The sequence below is a fragment of the Gorilla gorilla genome, chromosome 11 (genome assembly GCF_029281585.2).
Source record: "Gorilla gorilla gorilla isolate KB3781 chromosome 11, NHGRI_mGorGor1-v2.1_pri, whole genome shotgun sequence".
Taxonomy (NCBI): Eukaryota; Metazoa; Chordata; class Mammalia; order Primates; family Hominidae; genus Gorilla; species Gorilla gorilla.
This window is the reverse complement of record NC_073235.2, coordinates 140419524-140440067: the sequence shown is the minus strand read 5'-3', so window position 1 is coordinate 140440067 and position 20544 is coordinate 140419524. Positions and strand designations below refer to the sequence as shown.

General features: G+C 47.2%; 1 protein-coding gene across 50 annotated transcripts in view; it reads right to left on the bottom strand.

Annotated features, from left to right (window-relative positions):
* LRRFIP1 (LRR binding FLII interacting protein 1) overlaps positions 1 to 20544 on the bottom strand; it is a 156588-nt gene that overhangs the window by 30693 nt on the left and 105351 nt on the right. For 19 of the 50 annotated variants that reach the window (XM_055379856.2, XM_055379863.2, XM_063695327.1 and 16 more), the window contains 2 exons: positions 1254 to 1289; positions 329 to 454 (listed from right to left, as the gene is read on the bottom strand). In XM_055379856.2, coding sequence (XP_055235831.1) covers positions 329 to 454; positions 1254 to 1289 — 162 coding nt within the window. Of the gene's footprint in view, positions 1 to 328; positions 455 to 1253; positions 1290 to 10262; positions 10341 to 14292; positions 14359 to 15842; positions 15888 to 19811; positions 19875 to 20544 lie in introns of all 50 variants that reach the window. The other 31 variants (XM_055379840.2, XM_055379845.2, XM_055379849.2 and 28 more) reach the window with 5 other exon arrangements.

The window sequence follows — 20544 nt, the reverse complement described above, 5'->3', positions numbered from 1 at the left end:
CCAAGCATACAGAGACGACCAAGTGCATCAACACAACGTGCCGAGTGCTCTCACTAAGGTATTCCCCGGGTGCTGAGGGGCGCAGGGGGCCGGCACACAGTCCGCCCTGCTGGGTGGGTCAGTGGGTAGGATCAGATTCCTGCAGGAGACACTATCTGAGCTGGGTCTTGATGTTAGGAGAACACCGTATTTTAGGGGAGGTGAGGGAGATAGGACCAAGAAGAAAGATCCAGAACTTTATGACTTAACTCTTTTTTTTTTTTTTAATCTAAAGACTGATATTTACAAAAGGTTCTCTCAAGTTGTCAGTAAGAAGAGAGCATCTCACCTTGATTTCCCTGATGGATGCCTCGGTGTCGATGGAGATGGAGGTGTCTCCGCTGCCTCTCCGAGAGGAAGTTCCACCCAGAGAGGCCAGTGTGGCTGCAGACAGGCCCGGCATGTTACGAGACCCCTGGAACGTTGAGAGGATCACATGCTGATATGGTTTAGCTCTGTGTCCCCACCCAAATCTCATCTGGAATTGTAATCGCCATAATCCCCACAAGACGAGGGAGGGACCTGGTGGGAGGAGACTGGATCATGGGGGCAGTTTCCCCCATGCTGTTCTCGTGATAGTGAGTGGGCTCCCAGGAGATCTGATGGCTTTGTGTTTGACAGTTCCTCCTTCACATGTTCTCTCTCCTGTCGCCTTGTGAAGAAGGTGCCTGCTTCCCTTTTCACCATGATTGTAAGTTTCCTGAGGTCTCCCCAGCCATGCGGAACTGTGAGTCAATTAAAGCTCTTTTCTTTGTAAATTACCCAGTCTCAGGGAAGTTCTTTATGGCAGTGTGAGAACGGACTAACACACATGCGATTTCAGACAAAATCAAAACTGCATATAAATCTAACATCACAGGACTGCTACTTTAATTCCATTTCCAAATTGGAAACTCTTCATGGGCTTATAGTAAACTGTAAGGAGAGGATCATTTCCAGGCACCTCCTGGATGCTCTGCGATTAGCTGCATTAACCCTAAACTCCATGGTGGGGCCCATTATGAACGCCTCCCTGCTCTGCAGGGTCTAGCGCACGCCGGACAGGACTCCCGGTGGCCCACCCATGGGGAGGTGATGCCAGGTTAGGTGGGCCGCTTCCTAGTCCAGTTCCGTCGCCGGGGAACATCCTTATTAAAAAAGACCAAGCAACATATTTTCTTATCAATTTCATCCACAACTTTTGGGACCCTCTAGGTTTATGAACGATTCCTTACCTTCTCAGTAAAATCTTTTTCTGGTCTCTCTTCTACCTGTAGAGGAAAATAGGCAAAGTATTAAATACTTTAAAAGCATTAAATGGATAACATGAAGATGGGGCTAAGAATGATAAAAAACAAAACAAACAAAACAAAACAAAACATTTGCTTCCTTTGTAATTTAGAAGCAGAAAAATGGGACCCTCCAAATTTAGCTTTTCACACTTCTCCTATTTGGATGTCTGTGAGGCCCCTCTTCTCCTGTCCTCGGGTAGGAGTCTCAGTGGGACCCACAGCGGGCTGTGGAACTACAAGAGGGGGTGCACATGAGGAACGGACCCTGGAGAGAGCCCTGCACCATGAGGGTGTCTCGGGACAAGAGGAAGAGGCTGGCAGTGGTGTTACTTCTTTCTTGGCTCAGCATCCAACAAAAGACAGGTTTCTTTTTTTCTCCTTTGTTTGTTTGTTTGTTTGTTTGCAGGGCTGGGTGGGGGGAAGGGTTTTTTAAACAAAGATTAACTACCTGGAGTGCGGCTTTTTTTTTTGGCACATTGAAGGTTCTTATCATAAGCCCACTGAGAAGGTTACCAAGGTTGAGTTTGTCTCCAAACTCTCTGGGAATAGCTGTCAACTAATCACGTTTTCCCCATCATGTCTTCAACCCAGCTTCCCGTAGCTCAGAACTTCTTCACTTTGATTGTCAGAAAATCGGCCAAAGACATGCGCGGCAACTGCAGGCCATATGTTTTATTCAGAAGATCTGAGAGATGACCTGGCACTCTGCAGTCACCGTTGTGAGCTCACACAGAGATAATTCAGAATGAAACTTGAGAAATCCTGATGGAGAGCTGCGGAGGCCACGGCTCAGCAACATCTGAGCTGCGCAGACGCTGGTGCCGGGGACCAGCAGCTCAGCACAGGGGTGCAGGTGCTATGGTCAGGGTGTCAGAGAGATGGTGACCTCCAAATGACCACTTCCCATCTATGGCCCGAGTCCACGCTGGGCCAGATGCCCCTGCCCTGACCATCCGGTCCCACCAGGAAGGCTAACTGCCACCTTCCCTCCTGCAAACTCCGTGTGCCTTCAACCTCTCCTCCAACGACACCTGGAGCAACACTAAAACAACATAACCAGGAGTTACAGCTGGTCAGCCAGTTAAGGAATCAAATGGAATCCCACAAAATACTCGGTCAATCCAAAAGAAAGCAAAATCCAAGACCAGGGCGGCCATGTTTAAGGGTCTCCTACTCAACAGATCCAAGCTAAACCCTGCGGCCTGGCTCCCAAAGCCATCACATGGTCCCGCCCAGCCACCCCACACCCGGGTCTTCAAAAATAAACTTTCTACTCTCATCTAACCAGTCTCCTGTGTCCCAAGAGCAGAAGCGGAAATGGAGGCAGAGAGGCCACATCCCTCAGGCCAGTGGGATGCAGTCAGGGGCAGGCTGGCCTCTCTCCCCTCTTTGCTGAATAAGCCCTTTGGGCAGGGTGGTGGGGGGTGGTCCCTCTGCCCACTTAGCCACAGCTGCTAAGGACCCACCCGAGGCCCTGTCCAAGACTATGTGTTCACGGGCACTTTCCACAATCCCAGCTGCTTATGGCTCTCTGCCCTGATGTCCATTCTCACGTTGGGTGCAGCCCAGCTATACCGCAGTGAAGACGGCTCTCTCCAGCTGTGGCCCCCATCTGCAGCCCATACCATCTGCATTTGCTGATGTGTCAAAATGCACATCTAGAGTTATTTTTTCAGATGTGCATGCCACATCAGCCTAACTGTGTACTTGGAGGCACCAAGGCAGACTCCGATAAGATGAGTACCAAGGCAGACTCCGATGAGACAGGTACGAAGGCAGACTCTGATCAGATGGGAACCATCTCATCTGGCAGAGCCCCAGAAGCCCTGCAGCCATGTTGAGTTGTGAGGATGATGGGAGCAATTCAAGTGTGGTTCTTATCTTCATGTGGAAATAAAAATATTCCTGAAATTTTTTCAAATCAAAATTTCAAGGCCAGGCGCGGTAGCTCATGTCTGTAATCCCAATACTTTGGGAGGCCGAGGTGGGCAGATCATTTGAGGTCAGGAGTTTGAGACCAACCTGGCCAACATGGCGAAACCCTGTCTCTATTAAAATTACAAAAATTAGCTGTGTGTGGTGACATGCACCTGTAATCCCAGCTACTCAGGAGGTTGAGGCAGGAGAATCTCTTGAACCCAGGAGGCAGAGGTTGCAGTGAGCTGAGATCATGCCACTGCAATCCAGCCTGGGCGACAGAGTGTAACTGTCTCAAAAAAAAAAAAATTAAATAAAATAAACAAAATTTCAAATAACAAGGACATGTAAACTATCTATCTAGCGCTTAGTGTGCTGGAGAATAAATTCATTAAATCTCCTGGGCCCAAAGCCTTTATTCCTTAGAATAAGTTAGTTTGCAGAACAAATATTAATAAGATGAAAATAAAGAGGCTAGTTTAACTCTTGGTGGGATATGAAAATCCAGTTTAATAGACTGCCAAACTACCACTGAAAAGCCTGTGGCATGTTTGCTCCACGGTGTAAAACGTATGTTTTCTGGCTGCTGGTCAGCAATGGATAAATATTGTGGAGAAATAAATGAAGCTCCAGGAATGCATTCGTTTACCTACGAAGATATCTGAGACTGTAAAAGAAGGGCCCACCCAAGCCTTTTTTTCTTTCTGGTATTTCTTGCAAGAAAGCTGAGAAAGAAAACACACGGGGTCCACAAACCTTGATTTTGGGGGGGCAGGGCTATAACACATCTTTGTTCTGCATGGTTTTGCTTGTAACCGTCTACATCATTTGTTTTTATAATTTGTAAAATATCAAATAAGGGAAAAAACCCCAAAAACCATAGTTTGCTGTTTTTATCATTTTAAAAAAGTCCTTGCTCCGAAGAACACAACGGACTCAAAATAAAATCTGGGCATATTTTTAAGTAGAGACCATGCAGAGAAAAACTAAAAATTAAGCTCTTGTTGAAAGGTGATGGCAAATGAACGTTTAACCTATCTCTATTTTACATAGTAGAGTAAATTTCATTTTGTGTCTTCTGAATGAAAAAGGATTTGTCAGCTTTCCTGAAACACAGGAAGGCTATTCAGCCCCGTGGAAAGCCACGCAGCCCCACTCGTGTCCACCAGATGGCAGTGTGTCACAGCGGCAGGGGCCAGGCCCGGACAGAAGCCGCAGGCAGCAGAGTCCACCTTAACCAAGCCCCCTTTCCTAAGCCCTAGCAGAGCCAGGTAAGGAATCAGATGTTGTGTTTCATCTTGACATAAAGCACAGCACTTCCTCCCTAAAATGACGAAGAAATGGAAGACAAGAAAGGATTTTAAACACTGTCACGGCCACTGCATGGCATGGTGTGGGGGCCTGGAGGAGGTGGGCATGGTGCAGAGAGGGGTCCAGAGGACACGGTGGCTGCAGACGGTCCAGGCTGCTCTGCCCGCCCACCCTAGCCCAGGACGGGAAAGCACCGGACCCCGCAGACAGTGGCCTCCTGCACGGGAAGGGCGACAGCGCCGAACACATTGCAGCCTGTTAGCTTCATGACTCTCGTATTCTGAGTGATGCTAAACATTTCAGGTCAGGGTGAAAACGTCACACTAACAGGTTTACAAAGTATGTGTGTTGTATTTTACAGCCACAGCTGAGTGTATACAGACATCATTGAAAATCTACGGGAAACAGTCACTTTTAAAACATGTCTGTGGAAGTTTAGTTTACGTCAAGTTTCCTTTCAAAAACAAATGCTTCAAGGGGCACATTAAATATTTTATTAATTCCAACCTTCTAACACTGTGTCTGAAGGAGTTTGCTATCTAGGCTCCTGTACGCACGATGCCTGGTGAGGCTAAAACGCTAAGTTTTCCATGTTCCAGCTGCCTGTCCATTTTCCTAGAGAAAGAATATGTGGCACCTGTTCACGTACCCAGAGAGACCCTACTCAAGGGCCCAGGTACAAAAGGAACCTGTCCTGAACACCCAGCCAGGCAACACCAGACTTGGATGGAAAAACGGATCACCGAAGCAACATCCTTGCGAGGTCCTTCTTGAGACACAAACAAACAGCAAACACTGCTCAGAAAACACCCATTTTAAGGGCAATTTTCCTTCACATTTAAATGATAGCACAGTCCACCACTAGGGTGACGGTTTTTGGTTTTAAATCCAATAATATTTACTTTAGCCTGAATGACTTATCTTTGAACTCTGGCGTTTGTAATTCAAGACCCGTTTTTCCACCTGGTCCCTGCCCCTGCCTCTTTGTGCAACAAAAAACATGAGTCAAAATAGTGTTGTTTTTCTAGTTCAAATGGGCAGAGATCTGAGTTCATTGCTCCTGTCTTCTCTGAGTACACGAGGGAAGATATGGACCCAGGCTCCCCTTGGGACATTCCTGATGGATGTTTCAGAAACGTGATGGCTTCACCAGGTTCCCAGTGGGATTTTGGGGCCTGGATGACCCAGATCTGTTGGCTTCACTAGGTGGAGTCACTCTGCTTGGGTGTGGCCCAAGCTCTGGCCGTCAAACCTCTGGATCCCAGCTCTCTCGAGGCACCTTTGCCTCCCCTCACACCCCCGCTGCTGGGCTTCACAACGTGTGATCACCCAACAAGCATCCGTCTGCCCCTGTCTGTGCGTCCCATGAGGGCCGGGGCAAGTCTGCATTTGCTCATACAACGGCCCTGTTTCTGGAACATTCTAGGTGCTCAATAAACACTGAATGAATGAGTGAAACAACTTCCTCAAGGAGAAGATCCTGGCCGTGCTGGAGAGGAAGAAAACACAGCTCATCCACAGCATGGGAGATGATGAGAATGAGGTGAACAGTATTCTATGCCTGTCTTGAGATGGGGCCAATGCCCTCTCTGCTTTCCCAAGGACCCTGGGAGGACCAAGTGGGTGGAGAAAACTTGAAGTCTTGTCCCTGGTGGTGGTCTCTGGACACTGAAGCATTTTCGTTTTCTCGAAGTGGGACAAGCAGTCACTTCCTTCATTCTGGTTACTACTGCCCTTTAATAGCACCACTCTCCCTCCCTCCCCTCTGATGGGTGTGACACACTCACCTGTGCACCTGTATCTCCCAAACCCAGGGCGGGACTCCCTACAGAGCCTGCAGGGCTGACCCTGACTTCATATTTTTCTTGTCCTCTGTCCTCACTCATACTGGCCCTGGATACGTGTTCCCAACGAAGTCCCCGGCCTGGGAGCATTTCCCATGAGCTCTCGCTACAACAACTGTATCCCATCCCTGGCTAACCCCAGCCAAGGAGAAATAAAGTAACCATATGTTTTCTTTTATTTTTTGGGGGGGTTTTTTTGCTTTTTAAGGGTATCATGACCCCTCTTTCCAGGGGAAGCACAAGAAGTTTATGTGCCCAGCTAGATGTCCCAAGCCAGGAATGAGAGCTGTGACATCTGAACCCGGGTTCTGAAACTCCCTGCCTCAGAGCACTGCCTGCTCCATGTGACCTCAAGGAAGGCCAGACTGGAGGGTCATTCACCTTTGCCACCACGCTTACACCAGGCCCTGCCCAAGACCTGTTGCTCCTCCCTCCCAGGCAGAAGGACCGGGGAGTCCCATCCAGGCTCTCCTGGCTTCTTCCCATCAACAAGGCCAAACACACCCACTAGCACTTTCTGTTGTCCCAGGAGATCCAAAATATACCAGCAATGGTGTAAATGTCCCAAGACAGAAAACAGAAATGGAGTCACTTTAGTGTAAGAGGACCATGAGTTTTGGAAATTATGGAAATGAGCTAGCTTAGTTCTGTCTCCCAGGCTCTCTTCAGATACCAGGGATGATGCTGCCTGTGCTCACCGTCTTTCTATTCTCGACATGATCAATCAAGGGATACCGTAACCACATCCGTGAGGGAACTGCCCTGCACTCTACAGAGACCTCTCTGCATTCTAAGAACCACATACAGGAGGTTTCATCAGATGTAAGGCACCCAGGATGAGATGGGGGACAGCCTTGTCCCTCACTGCGGGACTGACCTTTGTTCCCTAAGCGTGCCAACCAGCCCGCAATCAAGTGACCTTTGCTAGTTGAGCAATCGATTCAGGGAAGGAAGAGCAGATACAAGGAGATCACCCACCCCCATCAGGTCCCAGGACGCCCAGGAAGGCCGAACTCACATCTTTCTGTTTATGATCATCTAATAAACCTGTGAGTAAATTTTCTACAAATTTAGAAAACACATGACAAAGAAATTTGTATCATTTCAGTCTCTTCGGTCAATTTCATATGACAAAGAAATTTGTGTCATTTCAATCTCTAAGTGGCTATATTGAGCCCTGTTATTTTGAGACTTCATCATATGCTTGAATAAAGACAATGCTTAACAAAATCCAATTGTCATGTCTCACTGGAACCAGGCGGAGGGTACAGAGGGCATTAAGCATGTTTGGGATTCACTGAAAGTAAAGCCACAACATTCTTCTGTCAATTGTAAATACTTATATTTTCTTTTCTTTCTTTTTTTTCTTTTTTTTTTAGACGGAGCCTTGCCTTGTCGCCCAGGCTGGAGTGCAGTGGTGCGATCTCAGCTCACTGCAACCTCCACCTCCTGTATTCAAGTGATTCTCCAGCCTCAGCCTCCCAAGTAGCTGGGATTACAGGCATGCGCCACTACACCCGGCTAATTTTTGTATTTTTAGTAGAGATGGGGTTTCTCCATGTTGGCCAGGCTGGTCTCCAACTCCTGACCTCAAGTGATCCACCTGCCTCAGCCTCCCAAAGTGCTGGGGTTACAGGTGTGAGCCAACGCGCCTGGCAATACTTATATTTTCTTTTCTGAAAAGTGAGTGTGAGAAGACAAAGGAATTCTACATTAAATTTATTACGGAAAATGTTTCTTTCTGGTAGTTTTAAGTGATCACATAAGTCAGCTTATGTTTACTGCTCTACTATAGAGTATGAGATAATACAGAGATCCCAACTTAAAGGAAGACACAGCTGTGGGGGCTGGCCAGGCTTACTGAGTCTGTGATCTGAAATTCCTTGTTCACAACCATTTACTTTCAGTTATTTGAATAACAGCATCAAGGCCAACTTGTCAGGTTTGAAAATGGGAAATCATGTCATAATGAACAGCTGAGTTCCTGTTATTGCCTGATACACTCTGGGGAGAGATTACTGGGGGGCGGTGTGCCCCTGGAGTTTGCATGGTAGCTGCTGCCTCACACTCCCTGCACACATTTGGCTTCTCTCACTACTGACTGCTGGGCTCTGGGATGGGGAGTGGTGGAACACAAACTCAAATGCCTGTGAGGCCAGGTGGGCAGAGCCAAATGTGTGACAAGATTGGGTGTCTGCAACTTATACAGAGGGGAGAGTCTTCCCCCAGAGAAAGAGGCGCTGGCGTTGCAATGCCCACCCGTATTGAACTCTATTTTCCTGCTCTCCATGGCTGGATGGGGGAGATAAACATTCCTCTAGCACAGGAAAGTGGTGCTGCACAGTGATGAATGGCACCTGGGCCGTGGCCTCGGGGTCATGAAAATAGTGGGTGGGGTGGAGGCTGTGCGGTTCTGCAAGGCAGCCTCAGAGTCAGTGGCCAGAGATCCTGGGTTTTCTTCCCCCAAAGAAGCTGATACCTGCATTTGCTGATACCTGAATGCGGGTATCAGGTGCGAGGTAGGAAACCTCACAGTTTTAAAAGACTGCGTCTAATTTAAAACACAAACAAACCACCAGCACCACAATAGGAAAAGCCCGCCAAAAAAGGTACATCCACGCAAGCAGGAGGTCTCCGCGCTGCGACTTCTTGGTTGATTACTAGGAACGTTGCCAAAATTGTAGGGATCAGCCCGCTGAAGTATGGTGTTCAGTAACTAACTGAAGAGCCACATTTTAACTTCTCGATGGCTGGGAGAAGTTTTTGTTTTTGTTTTCTAGAGACAGGGGCTCACTCTGTTGTCCAGGCTGAAATGCAGTGGCACTCATAGCTCATTGCAACCTCGAACTCCTGGGCTCAAGCAATCCTCCCACCTCAACCTCCTGAGTAGCTGCGACTACAGATGCGTGCCTCCACACCTGGCTAATTTTTTTTTTTTTTTTACTGTTTAGAGATGGGGGGTCTTGCTATGTTGGCCAAACTGATCTCCAACTCCTGGCTTCAAGAAATCCTCTTGCCTCAGCCTCCCATAACGCTGGGATTACAGATGTGAGCCACCACACCCAGCTCAGGCTGGAAATTTTGATATGAGTGGAGACGAACAGGGAAGCCTTGCCCATCTTTGCTTTTTCTCCCCAAGGTTTCTCACTGGCTCTTGAGGGTGGGAACGCTGGTCTGGTCGTGCAGCCTGGAGCCGTTTCCCCGGCCATGTGCCCACCTCCCCTCCTCCATTCCCACAACCCCCAGGCCAAAACCTTCCGCAAACTCTTCCTTTAAAAAGAGTCATAGGGTCGCCTTCAAGCATCACATCAGGTAAAACTGTGTCAAATTCCAACAACCCAGGGGAAAACACATAATAATGAGACTTAACAAGCTGGGGATGACCTAATAGGGCTCCTATTTTCTGAAACAAAACTTGGGCCACGCTGAGTGACAAGCAGGATGCAGGGCTGCAAATCTGCACATTTCGAAGGATCTGAGAACCAGGAGGGTAACGAATGATTGGGGCCGAACTGGGAGCGTCCCGGGATCTACAGGCCACGCTTTACCTTAAACGCTGTCTGGGTCGATCACAGGTGACACTTCAAGCAAAGCATCAACAGTCAATACTTCAAATTTTTAAATCATAAAAAGAAAACCACACACCCGTGCACACGGCTATATGATTTTCTCCCTTTGTATAAAGTTTCCCTCCTCTAAGATGCCCATCTCTAAGCACAGCTAACAATTTCTTTCACGGTCCTTGAAAAGTTGAGCAATGTAATCCTAATAATATCACCGCACAGTAATATTCTAAATTTGGAGACGTTGGAAGAGGAGGATAAGGGAAGGGGGAGGGAGGGTGACGTTGAGTAGGAGCAAGGCCAGGAGGCCGACTTACCACAGGGCTGGCCCGGGCCGAGCTGGCCCTGGAGGAGGCGCGGGAGCTGGAGTTGAGGTGGCCGCTGTACTCCGAGGGCTGCCCACACAGCCGCCGCCAGGACACGCAGCCAGAAACAAAGGAACAGGGTCAGCAAAGGAGCAAGGAGAATAGAGGCCGACAGAAAACATGCTGCAGTAAGTGGTGAGGTTAGCCACGCACGGCAAGGAAAAGAGTTAGGGTTAGACAGCAACCGCATATTCAAATCAGTGCTCACTAAGAATAAAACAATCACATTACCAGAGGAACACAGAATTTCTCAGAGTTAGGAAGAAGAAAATAACACAAAGCACCCGCTCAATTGGGTGTGCAGTCACACCTAATGTAGACACAGAAAGTCACCCCGTGGATGTGGAAATGACTGTTTTGAGAACTTAAGCTGCCTTCCGGCACAGAAACTGAAGACTTGGACAGGGCGCTTGGTGCTTTAGCAAGGGAACATAAATTTTGCTTCTCCACTATCTTTCCAAGTGGAAGCAAAATGAGAGTTAGGGTTAATACAAAATTATGTATGGCTTTTTAAATTGCCAGACTACTGGGTGGTTGCTATGTACACATCTGTCTATCCATTTACCTGAACTTTCTCACTTCTGGTAAAGGAAAATACCAGCAACTCGATTATCTGGAAGCTACGCCCTTGTAACTTTGATTTATATTCACATCTGCTAGTCTTAGATACATTTTCACGTTATTATAAACATTCTCATATTCTTCCTGAGCAAGGCATGGTGGGGCGGGGGCAGGATTTGAACACTATTTAGGATCCCGACATGTCCTGAGGAGCATCTTCAAGAGAGACCCACGCAGCACCGTATAGCAAGCCTCGCCACTGCTGAAGGCCCCTCCACTCCAGCCCCTGGACACCCTGCACTGTGCCGGGCACAGAACCCTCTGCTGGCCTCACAGGCTCTGCTGGGGACCTGCCGAAGTGCCCTGCTTGTGAATTATAAGGAAGCCCAGATCTTCAGGGGTGCTCATGATCTCATCCACATCTTCACGGGTGCTCATGATCTCATCCAGATCTTCAGGGGTGCACACGATCTCATCCAGATCTTCAGGGATGCTCATGATCTTATCCAGACCTGCAGGGGTGGCTCATCTCATCCAGATCTTCAGGGGTGCTCGTGATCTCATCCAGATCTTCAGAGGTGCTCGTGATCTCATCCAGATCTTCAGGGGTGCTCATGATCTCATACAGATCTTCAGGGGTGCTCATGATCTCATGTCAAATACCATCTCTTAGTTTGTTTCCTCACCAGGGCTAGTGACCAGATGAGGCCTGGCAAACTCAAGAAATACTTGTTGAATGAACGAATGATTTCAACTGTAGACTAAAATAACCATCAAATGTCAATTGAAAGCATTAAATATTGTACAGGGCTGTGGACAAGATGGGCAAGTTCCCCAGACCCATCCACCTCTATTTTATTTGATAAATGTTTACTATACACTTACACTCAGGGGCAAGACGTTGTTTCAGATTCACAGATTAATACTGCTGTGTACACAGCACATGTAAAGCATCAATGCCACATTTGAGATATACAAGAAAATCACCAGTATTACTAGCCTCACTTTTTGGCATTCTTGTTGAAAATAAAGGAAAACACTTAATGTCAACACTTTAAAGCAGAAGAATTTTGCCTGAGGGTTTCCTGATATAAGAGAGAGGAAAACTTCACCCTGCAGCAAATCCTTCTCCATCCTATGCCATTCATGCCCTAGTTTATGGTGCAAAGACACAGTGAACTGCTGTGAATAGAGCTTACTGCCCACCCCAGCTTCCCTAAGCAAAAGCAGCTCTCAAACCTTCCAACTCGACCTAATCATGCAGAAAAAAACAAAGTGAAAGTCTATATCGCCACGGTCCACGTGCACCTTATGTTCAGGAGTTATGTGGCTAATGTGCAGAAGTCAGAAAGCTTTAAGTCTGAATCATGGCTCCATCTCTTGTTGGCCACGTGGCTGTGGAAGTTCCTTAGCCCGTCATCTGTGACATGGAAGTAAGGACGTGGGCCAAATGGAGGAGCTGAGGACTAGGAAAGGGGGTACATGTTGGGCTTCTTCTCTATTTCCACTTTCTGCCAGAAACAACTTCCTCGGCTCCTGGATCAGACAATGCCACTGGTGATGACTACGTCCCAGCTTTGTCACAACACCGAAGAAAGTCACTTCACACTCAGGAGCTGCGCGGGGGCAATTCCTGGTCCTCCAGGGGCAGGGCAAGTCCTCCACAGTAGGACCAGGGCTGTCTGTGCAGGCCTGGGGGAAGCCTGGACCCTGAGGTCACAACCACTTGGGGCTGGGACCTCAGGCCTGGGCGCCGGGGCCGCTCTGGACACCGTCCTGGGCCATAACCTTCCTACACGCTGGACCGAGAGCAGGGGTGGCTCTCTCCCAAGGCCCTCCTGTAAACATAAGGAATGGAGTATCCATCTGGAGGGGAACTGTGAGGGTTCCAGGGAAAAAGATGGCAGAGGTTGGGAGGTCAGGAACTTCCTTGTCCCTTCCCTCTTCCTCACAGTGCTAATTTGCTGCTCACAGCAGAGCTGACCATCCCTATTTTAGGCAGCTGTGCTGTCAGGACAAGATGACCTTCTGTTTTCTTAAGTCTCTAAGGCCATCACTCCCAGGCAATTCTTGTGGGGGCTAAAAGCAAAGAAATCACTGCTCGCAGAAGAGCAATGAGGGCCAAGGATCTAGGGCTGACGACTCCCGAAGCCCATCTCAGACGCGACACAGTAGCATCTGGAGAGCGTCAGGAGCCCTCCGTCCTGCCAGATCTTAGACTCTCTACTGAAGCCACCAGAAAACCACCTGGTGCTTGGGGGAAATTTCTCTTGAATTAGTATTCTCCCTCTTTTCTGACAAAAGAAAATCATTTAGTTGTGCTTTATCCATCACATCATAGGCAGGGCTATTTCATTCTTCACGCATGGTTTATGAGCTTTCTAATGGCCTATGAAAATGTTTACCAACCGGGAAAAATATGTTATATAGTGGGCTGCAAAATACTGAACAACTTATGCAATATAAAAATTGATAAATGTGTAATCAGTTGTCGACAAAAATGAATGCTATGTCAACTACTGAATTTAATATTCATAAATTACATTTTAAAGAAAACTGTAGGTTAGACTGGCTTACACCATAAGAATTCATGAATATCCATGATGGCTGGGCAAATAGCATAGTAAGTCATAAAACTGGATTTAGTCAAGTAAGTAGCTGATAAACTGCAAAAGCAAAATTATAAAAGCATTTCAAGTATTTCTTAGTAAACCTTTCTATTTCCTGGAGGGCTTGAAGACATTTTTATAGGATTGGGGAGGAGCCTCTGAATACAGGAGATCCACCGCCAGGGAGCACCGATTAGCACTGAACGCTCCGTTTCCACAGGTCCCTGGGACACGCAAATTCGTCTCCCCACTTCCACGGATTCCATCTCATTTTTCTACCTTGTTGCTTTTCTCATGCATTCATTCACAAATGTTTATTGTGCACCTATTACATCTTTACCCTCATAGCTGAGCCTATCATTTCAAATTGAAGAAAGAGGTAGAGAGACAACAAAATAAAAACAGGGAATGAAATATGCGTAACATTCCAAGTTTTAAAATTTGTTCCTCTTCCTCAACTATTCAGGGACGAAAATGATGTGCGGCCTGTCAAATTGCCCTTTTTCCGTTTTTATTAACTGAAGACGATTTCACGACCTGTTAGTATTGTTGGCGTGCTGCAAAGAGAGCAGATGAAACTCAGTGCAAGTTAGTCTCCCTGATGAGTGAGGACATGAAACCAACAACCAGAGGTTTCCTGATTCACATTATTCGTGACCTTCATTACAATGGAAGGTGGCGGTTAGCCCAGTGACTCGGTGCTTCCTCCTGAGAATGGCCAGTCACCCCCCACGGCTGGACCCTGCCCAGCGAGCATCCCCAGGCCATGCAGCAGGCACGGGGGAAAGGAGGTATCACCGAAAGCGCCTTACAGCACGGGAGCCGGAGGTGCTGCCCCGTCGGGCCCCACCGAAGCTGCCTTCATCCAACACAGACGCCTGTGACCAAAAGAGACTGTCAGGATGGGCGCTCTTCCTTTCTCCAAGAGTGCCCAGAAAGTGCTGAAAACGTGAGCTGTGAAAAACTGACACGTGCCAGGAGCATGACCTGAAAAAGCATGCAGGGGAGGCTGAGAACCACCTTTCCAGCTCTTCAAAGGGTTGCAGAGTGCGACAAGGAAATGAGGAGAGACAGGTTTTAGTCATTGTCAGGAGGTGTGCAATGTAATCTCCAACAGACCATTTAAATCTATTACTTTGAAAAACATCCCAGGCCTAAGTGAAAACTTGTTAATCCAGGTTAAAATGAGCAGATAATTCGAACATCCTGAATTTTGTCATGGCATTCTCATACTTGATGCTTAGAAAATTACTGTTATGTGAAGTGACTTTGGGATAAAATATCAAATTATGTTAATTATAGTTTTAATGTTAAATATTTTATAACCCTTTAAAAGTTGCTAAGTAGAAGAAAGAGTAATTGGTTAACTGGAAAATGCTACTTAATTAATCAACGTGGGTAAACAGGAGCTTACACTGCCACAAATGGTGATGTCAAACTTTGCCCGGTATAAAGGAACTTTAATTTCCCTATTTTCCCTTGAGGACATACTAGTTTGCTCAGCCATTTATTAATATATCAAACACTTAAGTATGCAATCTGATGGAAATTCAGAAAGTTATTAATGGCCGGGTGTGGTGGCTCATGCCTGTAATCCTAGCACTTTGGGAGGCCGAGGCAGGCAGATCACCTGAGGTCGGGAGTTTGAGACCAGCCTGGCCAACGTGGTGAAACCCGTCTCTACTGAAAACACAAAAAGTAACTGGGCGTGGTGACATGTGCCTGTAATCCCAGCTACCCAGGAGGCTGAGGCAGGAGACTCACTTGAACCCGGGAGGCGGAGGTTGCATTGAGCCGAGATCATGCCCTTGCACTCCAGCCTGGGTGACAGAGGGAGACTCTGTCTCAAGAAAAAGAAAAAAAAAAAAAAAGGTTATTAACAAGACAATATAGTCACTTTGAGTATTTACTTTGCGTTTCTTGCATAGCATAAGTACTTATATTTAAAACTGGAAATTTCCAAAGTAATATAGTAACATGGATTAGTATCTGTCCAGGTTACCAAAGCATTAAAAAGCCACCATTCTTTCCGCCAATAGGTAAAGTAAACATTGCTGTTGTTCCATTCCTGCCTAACAATCCCAGCAAACACAAGGCTTCCTGGAGACAGAGCAGTGTGGCAGCTACAGTCAACAATCGGGGGAGAGAAAACCCAGATCTGGCCAAAGGGCACAGACATTCCCCACGAAAACCCAGATCTGGCCAAAGGGGACATTCCCCACGGGCACATGTAAGCTCCACGTGAAGATGCAACTTCCCCCAGGGGGCTGGGAACAGGCACATCCCCGGCTCTGGGCTTGGTGGGGGCGGTGCATGCACAGTGGGAGGAGGTGCGGGGCAGCAGGGTGGGCAGCACACGCACCCGGTAACTCCCCGAAGGCCGGGCAGCGCTGTACAGACAGGAGGGCTGGAGGATGAAAGCAAATGGCAGGTTTTAAAAGCCTTGAAAAAACAGCAACAAATGACAGCAAAAGGCCATCACGATAGTTTCAGCATTCACCATAGCCAACTGCTGTACAGTGGTTAGATGGAAACAAACCGATCGAGGCACTGTTTTCTGCAAATTTGATAGATGCAAATCCAAAATTTACAAGAAAGATAACCGAGATGATTTTTAACTTTAAAACAGTAAACTTCCCAGCATCTTTAAAACACGATCATTTCTAGTCATTTCAGGCATTCCTGGAAGAAAGGGTCAGGGGATGACACAGAATGGTGACAAGGTCAACACAACAACAGCAACAAAACCCACAGCTCAAATCCAAGGTTAACGACACACTTGGCAGTATTCAATACGCAGATGTCCACACGTGAAGACAGGAGCAGGAAGAGTCTTTATTTCTATGCCAGGGGCCCAGTGACAGTCTTCAAGACACAAAGGGAGTCACTGCAAGGCTGCCTCAGCTGGTGTGGGAGGCATCCCCAGAGGAGCCGCGGTCTAGCCCTGTCAAAGGAGAATCCTGCCTAGCACACACGTCAGGGGGAGGCAGTGCTGGTGAAGGGACAGGCTGGGACACAAGGGCAGCTCCCAGTGTCCAGAGACTGTGCCACAGGACAGAATCTGGACTCATTTCCAGGGCACACTGAGCAAGTCAGGCAAGGTGCACGGCCAGGCGGTGATCACTCAGCAGCTCCAGTCGACATGCAAGGGAGAGGACAGTTCAACCTCCAAATAGGACGTGTACTTTCACCTCTGACACCGACTTCCTTGGATTAGAATAAGACTCGATACCTATAGCTAACAGGCCAAGCACCTCAGGGCCGGACCTGAACCTGACCTTGTAAAAACAGGAAACAGCGGGGAGACCCAGCCAAAGGAATAACACTGTTCTGTCCACTTCTCAGGGACCAAGGAGGCAGATTAGGCACAAAAACCTTCCAAATTGCTTCCTGGACACATTTACAAGAGAAAAAATATTTTTAAAAAAACAAATGAAACCCCAAATGGGGAACAATTGCTGGAAAAGGAGGAGAGACCCAAGAGACCAATTTTTGGACTCGAGTTTTTGAAAATATGCATTTAATAAAACCCTCCTTTTCCTTAAGTCTCCTTTTCTATATAGGTTCTAAATTATTTGACATGGTTTTTCTATAAGATTGACAAAAGTCTTAGCAAACTAGTCAAGCCAATTAAAACAGTTGCTAAGCTTTGTTCTTGTGACTTTGTGTAGAGGCTGAACTATCCACTAAATGTAATCAGCAATTAAAGTGATGCACAGAAGGAAAGGGAAGGAGCGACAAAGTGATGTGAAAAGGAGACAGACCCAGCTTCCATTTGGGGCAGACAGGGGCATGGGAGCCAGGCCACCACCGGGAAGCCCAAGGCTGGAGCCGGAGAGTCCCTGTAATCAGAGCAAATGGGCAGCAGAGAGGAGAGAGAGGCTCACACCCTCACGGCATCGCAAAGGTACATCAGTCCAGTGAGTTCAGAGACGATTACCTTATACAACCAAAACAGTAACAGGCATGCACTCACGGGGGAGGGAGAGAACGAGGGTCAGAAGGAAATAAAGACGGCTGGGCCAGGCAACTGACAAAACTAGGAGATGGGGCCAAACTAGGACTTTTGAGTTCACGCACAGAAAAAAAGATTTAATTTTAGTTGATATTAAATATTGAAATAAATTTTAACTGATATTAGGAAGAGTCATCAATACTACATTCTACACAGATACCTTTCCATTATTAAATAAAATTAAACGCACCACGTACTGGGCAGCAATAGATGTCTACAGAGCACAATTTCCAGGAAGGTTCTGAGGGTGGGTGAGTACAAGAGCCCTCGGGCAGCAAATCACGGGCACACAGGGCTCAGGGCGAGTTCAGATGTGGCCCTGTTTGAATGAGTCAGCTCTCATTCTGATGTTTAACCCTTTGGATGTGGGTTATTTCTCTTAAATGGACTGAAGTGAGTCAGATGCAGGCTGAACTTGGGTGAATCGTTCATACCCAAAGATGAGATATTTATTGCCATCTTTTATTTTAGAGCAAGTAACTCAGCTTATCAAAAATGAGTTGGAAATGAAGTTTTCTTAATGACTAAGTGCTCTCTGCAACAGCAAAATCTCTTGAATTAAGAAAATGCCCAAAGCCTTTTTCAAGGTGTTAAAACCCACCAATGCTTTGGTGTTCACAGCTGATCATATACTGAGTCAAAATTCACGTACTGGGGGACAGAAGGGCCATCAGCTTACAGTGGGGGGATTTATTACAGACTGGGGGACTATGGGAAGGGTTGAGAAAGGTGGCAAGCAGTGGGCGCCATGGAGCTGCCAGCACCTTCTGCAGTCTCCCTGGACATGAAGCGGGTGGACAAGGGCTGAAGAGGTGAGGAAGAAGTGCCCTGGCAAGAAAAAGATACCCCCCAACCCCCCGGGAGGGAAACGAGAATAGGGGCTGGAAATTGGGGACAGGGCGGGGAAGGGTCAGAGCTATTTCTTCTAGAAGCATTTTAATGAGGTCAATGATACATGGGAGTGGGTAAAGGAAATCGCAGAGGAATTGCATAGATTTCATTTTCTGATTTCAGCGTGGGAGCTGCTACTGGAGTCACCAGCTTCACGGAATAGCTCCAACAGCACCCTGTGCTCAGCCACATGGCACCTCTCCTGGGTTCTGCCATTCTGCACGGCCTCTGCTCTGCTCAAATGGCTACTTACCTTGAAGAGCTTCCCCTCTAGGCTCTACCTGGTTAGTTCCTATTCTTTTCATTTGTTCTATTTGTTTGTTTGTTTGTTTGTTTGTCTGAGATGGAATCTCACTCTGTCGCCCAGGCTGGGGTGCAGTGGTGCAATCTTGGCTCACTGCAACCTCTGCTTCCTGGGTTCAAGTGATTCTCCTGCCTCAGCCCCCCGAGTAGCTGGGACTACAGGCATGTGCCACCGCACCTAGCTAATTTTTTATATTTTTAGTAGAGACGGGGTTTCATCGTGTTAGCCAGGATGGTCTCCATCTCCTGACCTCATGGTCTGCCCACCTCGGCCTCCCGAAGTGCTGGGATTACAGGTGTGAGCCACCACACCCGGCCCTTCCTATTTATTAAGGTTCAGTTCACATCTTTTGTTGTGACATTTCCTGGCAAAACCAGTGTCTCCCTCTCATTCTATTTACTCATCTGTTCACTACTGTACTGGTCTCCGGTGCCAGTGGCTTCTGTTCTAGATGTCAGTGCCTGGAGAGCACCCACCTCCTCTGCTCAGCTTTGTGATCCCAGGGCCTGCTTGATTTTCCTACCTAAACTAGTCCCAATTTTGCTGAGTAAATCTGAACCTAAACAAACACCAACAAGCCTTAGCAATTTTAGGGCTCTTAAACAATTTAGAAATTATGTTTATCAAGACCGATGCATGTTTGTAGAGAATGGGAAGGAACTCTGTTGTGTAAACATGTGGATTTGGATGAGACTCTGGATTTTCCTTCCAAGTCTAGTCCATGCCCAAGGAACCACCACAAAGTTTGCATGTACTCTTCAAAGTAGTTCTGTTTTCAGAAACTCTCAAGAATTCAAGAGCATTCTTCTCATTATTTTTTTTCCTTTTGATTAATTCTAATTAGAAAATATACACAAAAACACGTCCTTTCATTGCAGCCAGCTGAATGCCACAATTCACATTCGAGCTGCTGTGGTCAAACGCAGCACACTGGAGTACATCTGAATGAAGGAGCTCGTGTTAACTGCTGCTTTTCACGTCAATAACACAGCTACCCAAACAAAACTCCGTCAAACAGACACCAAAAGAGAAAAGTAGAGCTGAATCCACACACACAAGATTGCATGCTACAAAACCTGCGGTTTCTGAAGAGAATGTGAAAGATTTAAATGGAAACCAACCAACTTCTCCTCTCTGGATGATGACAAAGTAGAGAATCTGCTGTCACCGCTGTAGCTGGAATTCTGAGCACCAAAGAAGAAAACACGTTTAAGTGACAAGCACTTCCTTACGACTCCAAAAGCACCCTCATCCCATTCAAAAGGCAAACATGGAACAGCACAACCGAGCCAACACTAGGAGCCCAGGAACGCTAGTTTATCTAAAGATGCGAGGCACAAACAGTACAGCAGAGACTCTTAACAACTGGAGATTCTAAGCTGTATTTTCACCTTCAGTGTTTGTGTCTTGGTGATGCCAGCGGTGTATCTAGTACTGCTTTTCACAATCTCATATCCCTAGCACGATTCGTAATTACTGAGTTTCACACTGTGTTGTCAGTAAACTCCTTGTCTGAGCTATCCTTGTTACTTATCTCCTTAGGTAACTAAAATTCCATTTATTGCAAAATTTTCAATCTTTCTTCAGCCCAGCCCACCTGCGAGCTATAGCTCAGCCCTGGGGTGCCAGAAAGGTGGGTGGAGTGTGACAGCCTTCTGCCACCCGTCCACTGGAGAGCCCTTATCCACAGAGTGCAAATGCCCTGCAGGCCATCTTTACATGTCTTGAGTATACATTTTTAAAATGTCGCATCCAGCCGGGTGCCATGGCTCATGCCTGTAATCCCAGCACTTTGGGAGGCCGAGGTGCGCAGATCACCTGAGGTCAGGAGTTCGAGACCAGCCTGGCCAGCAG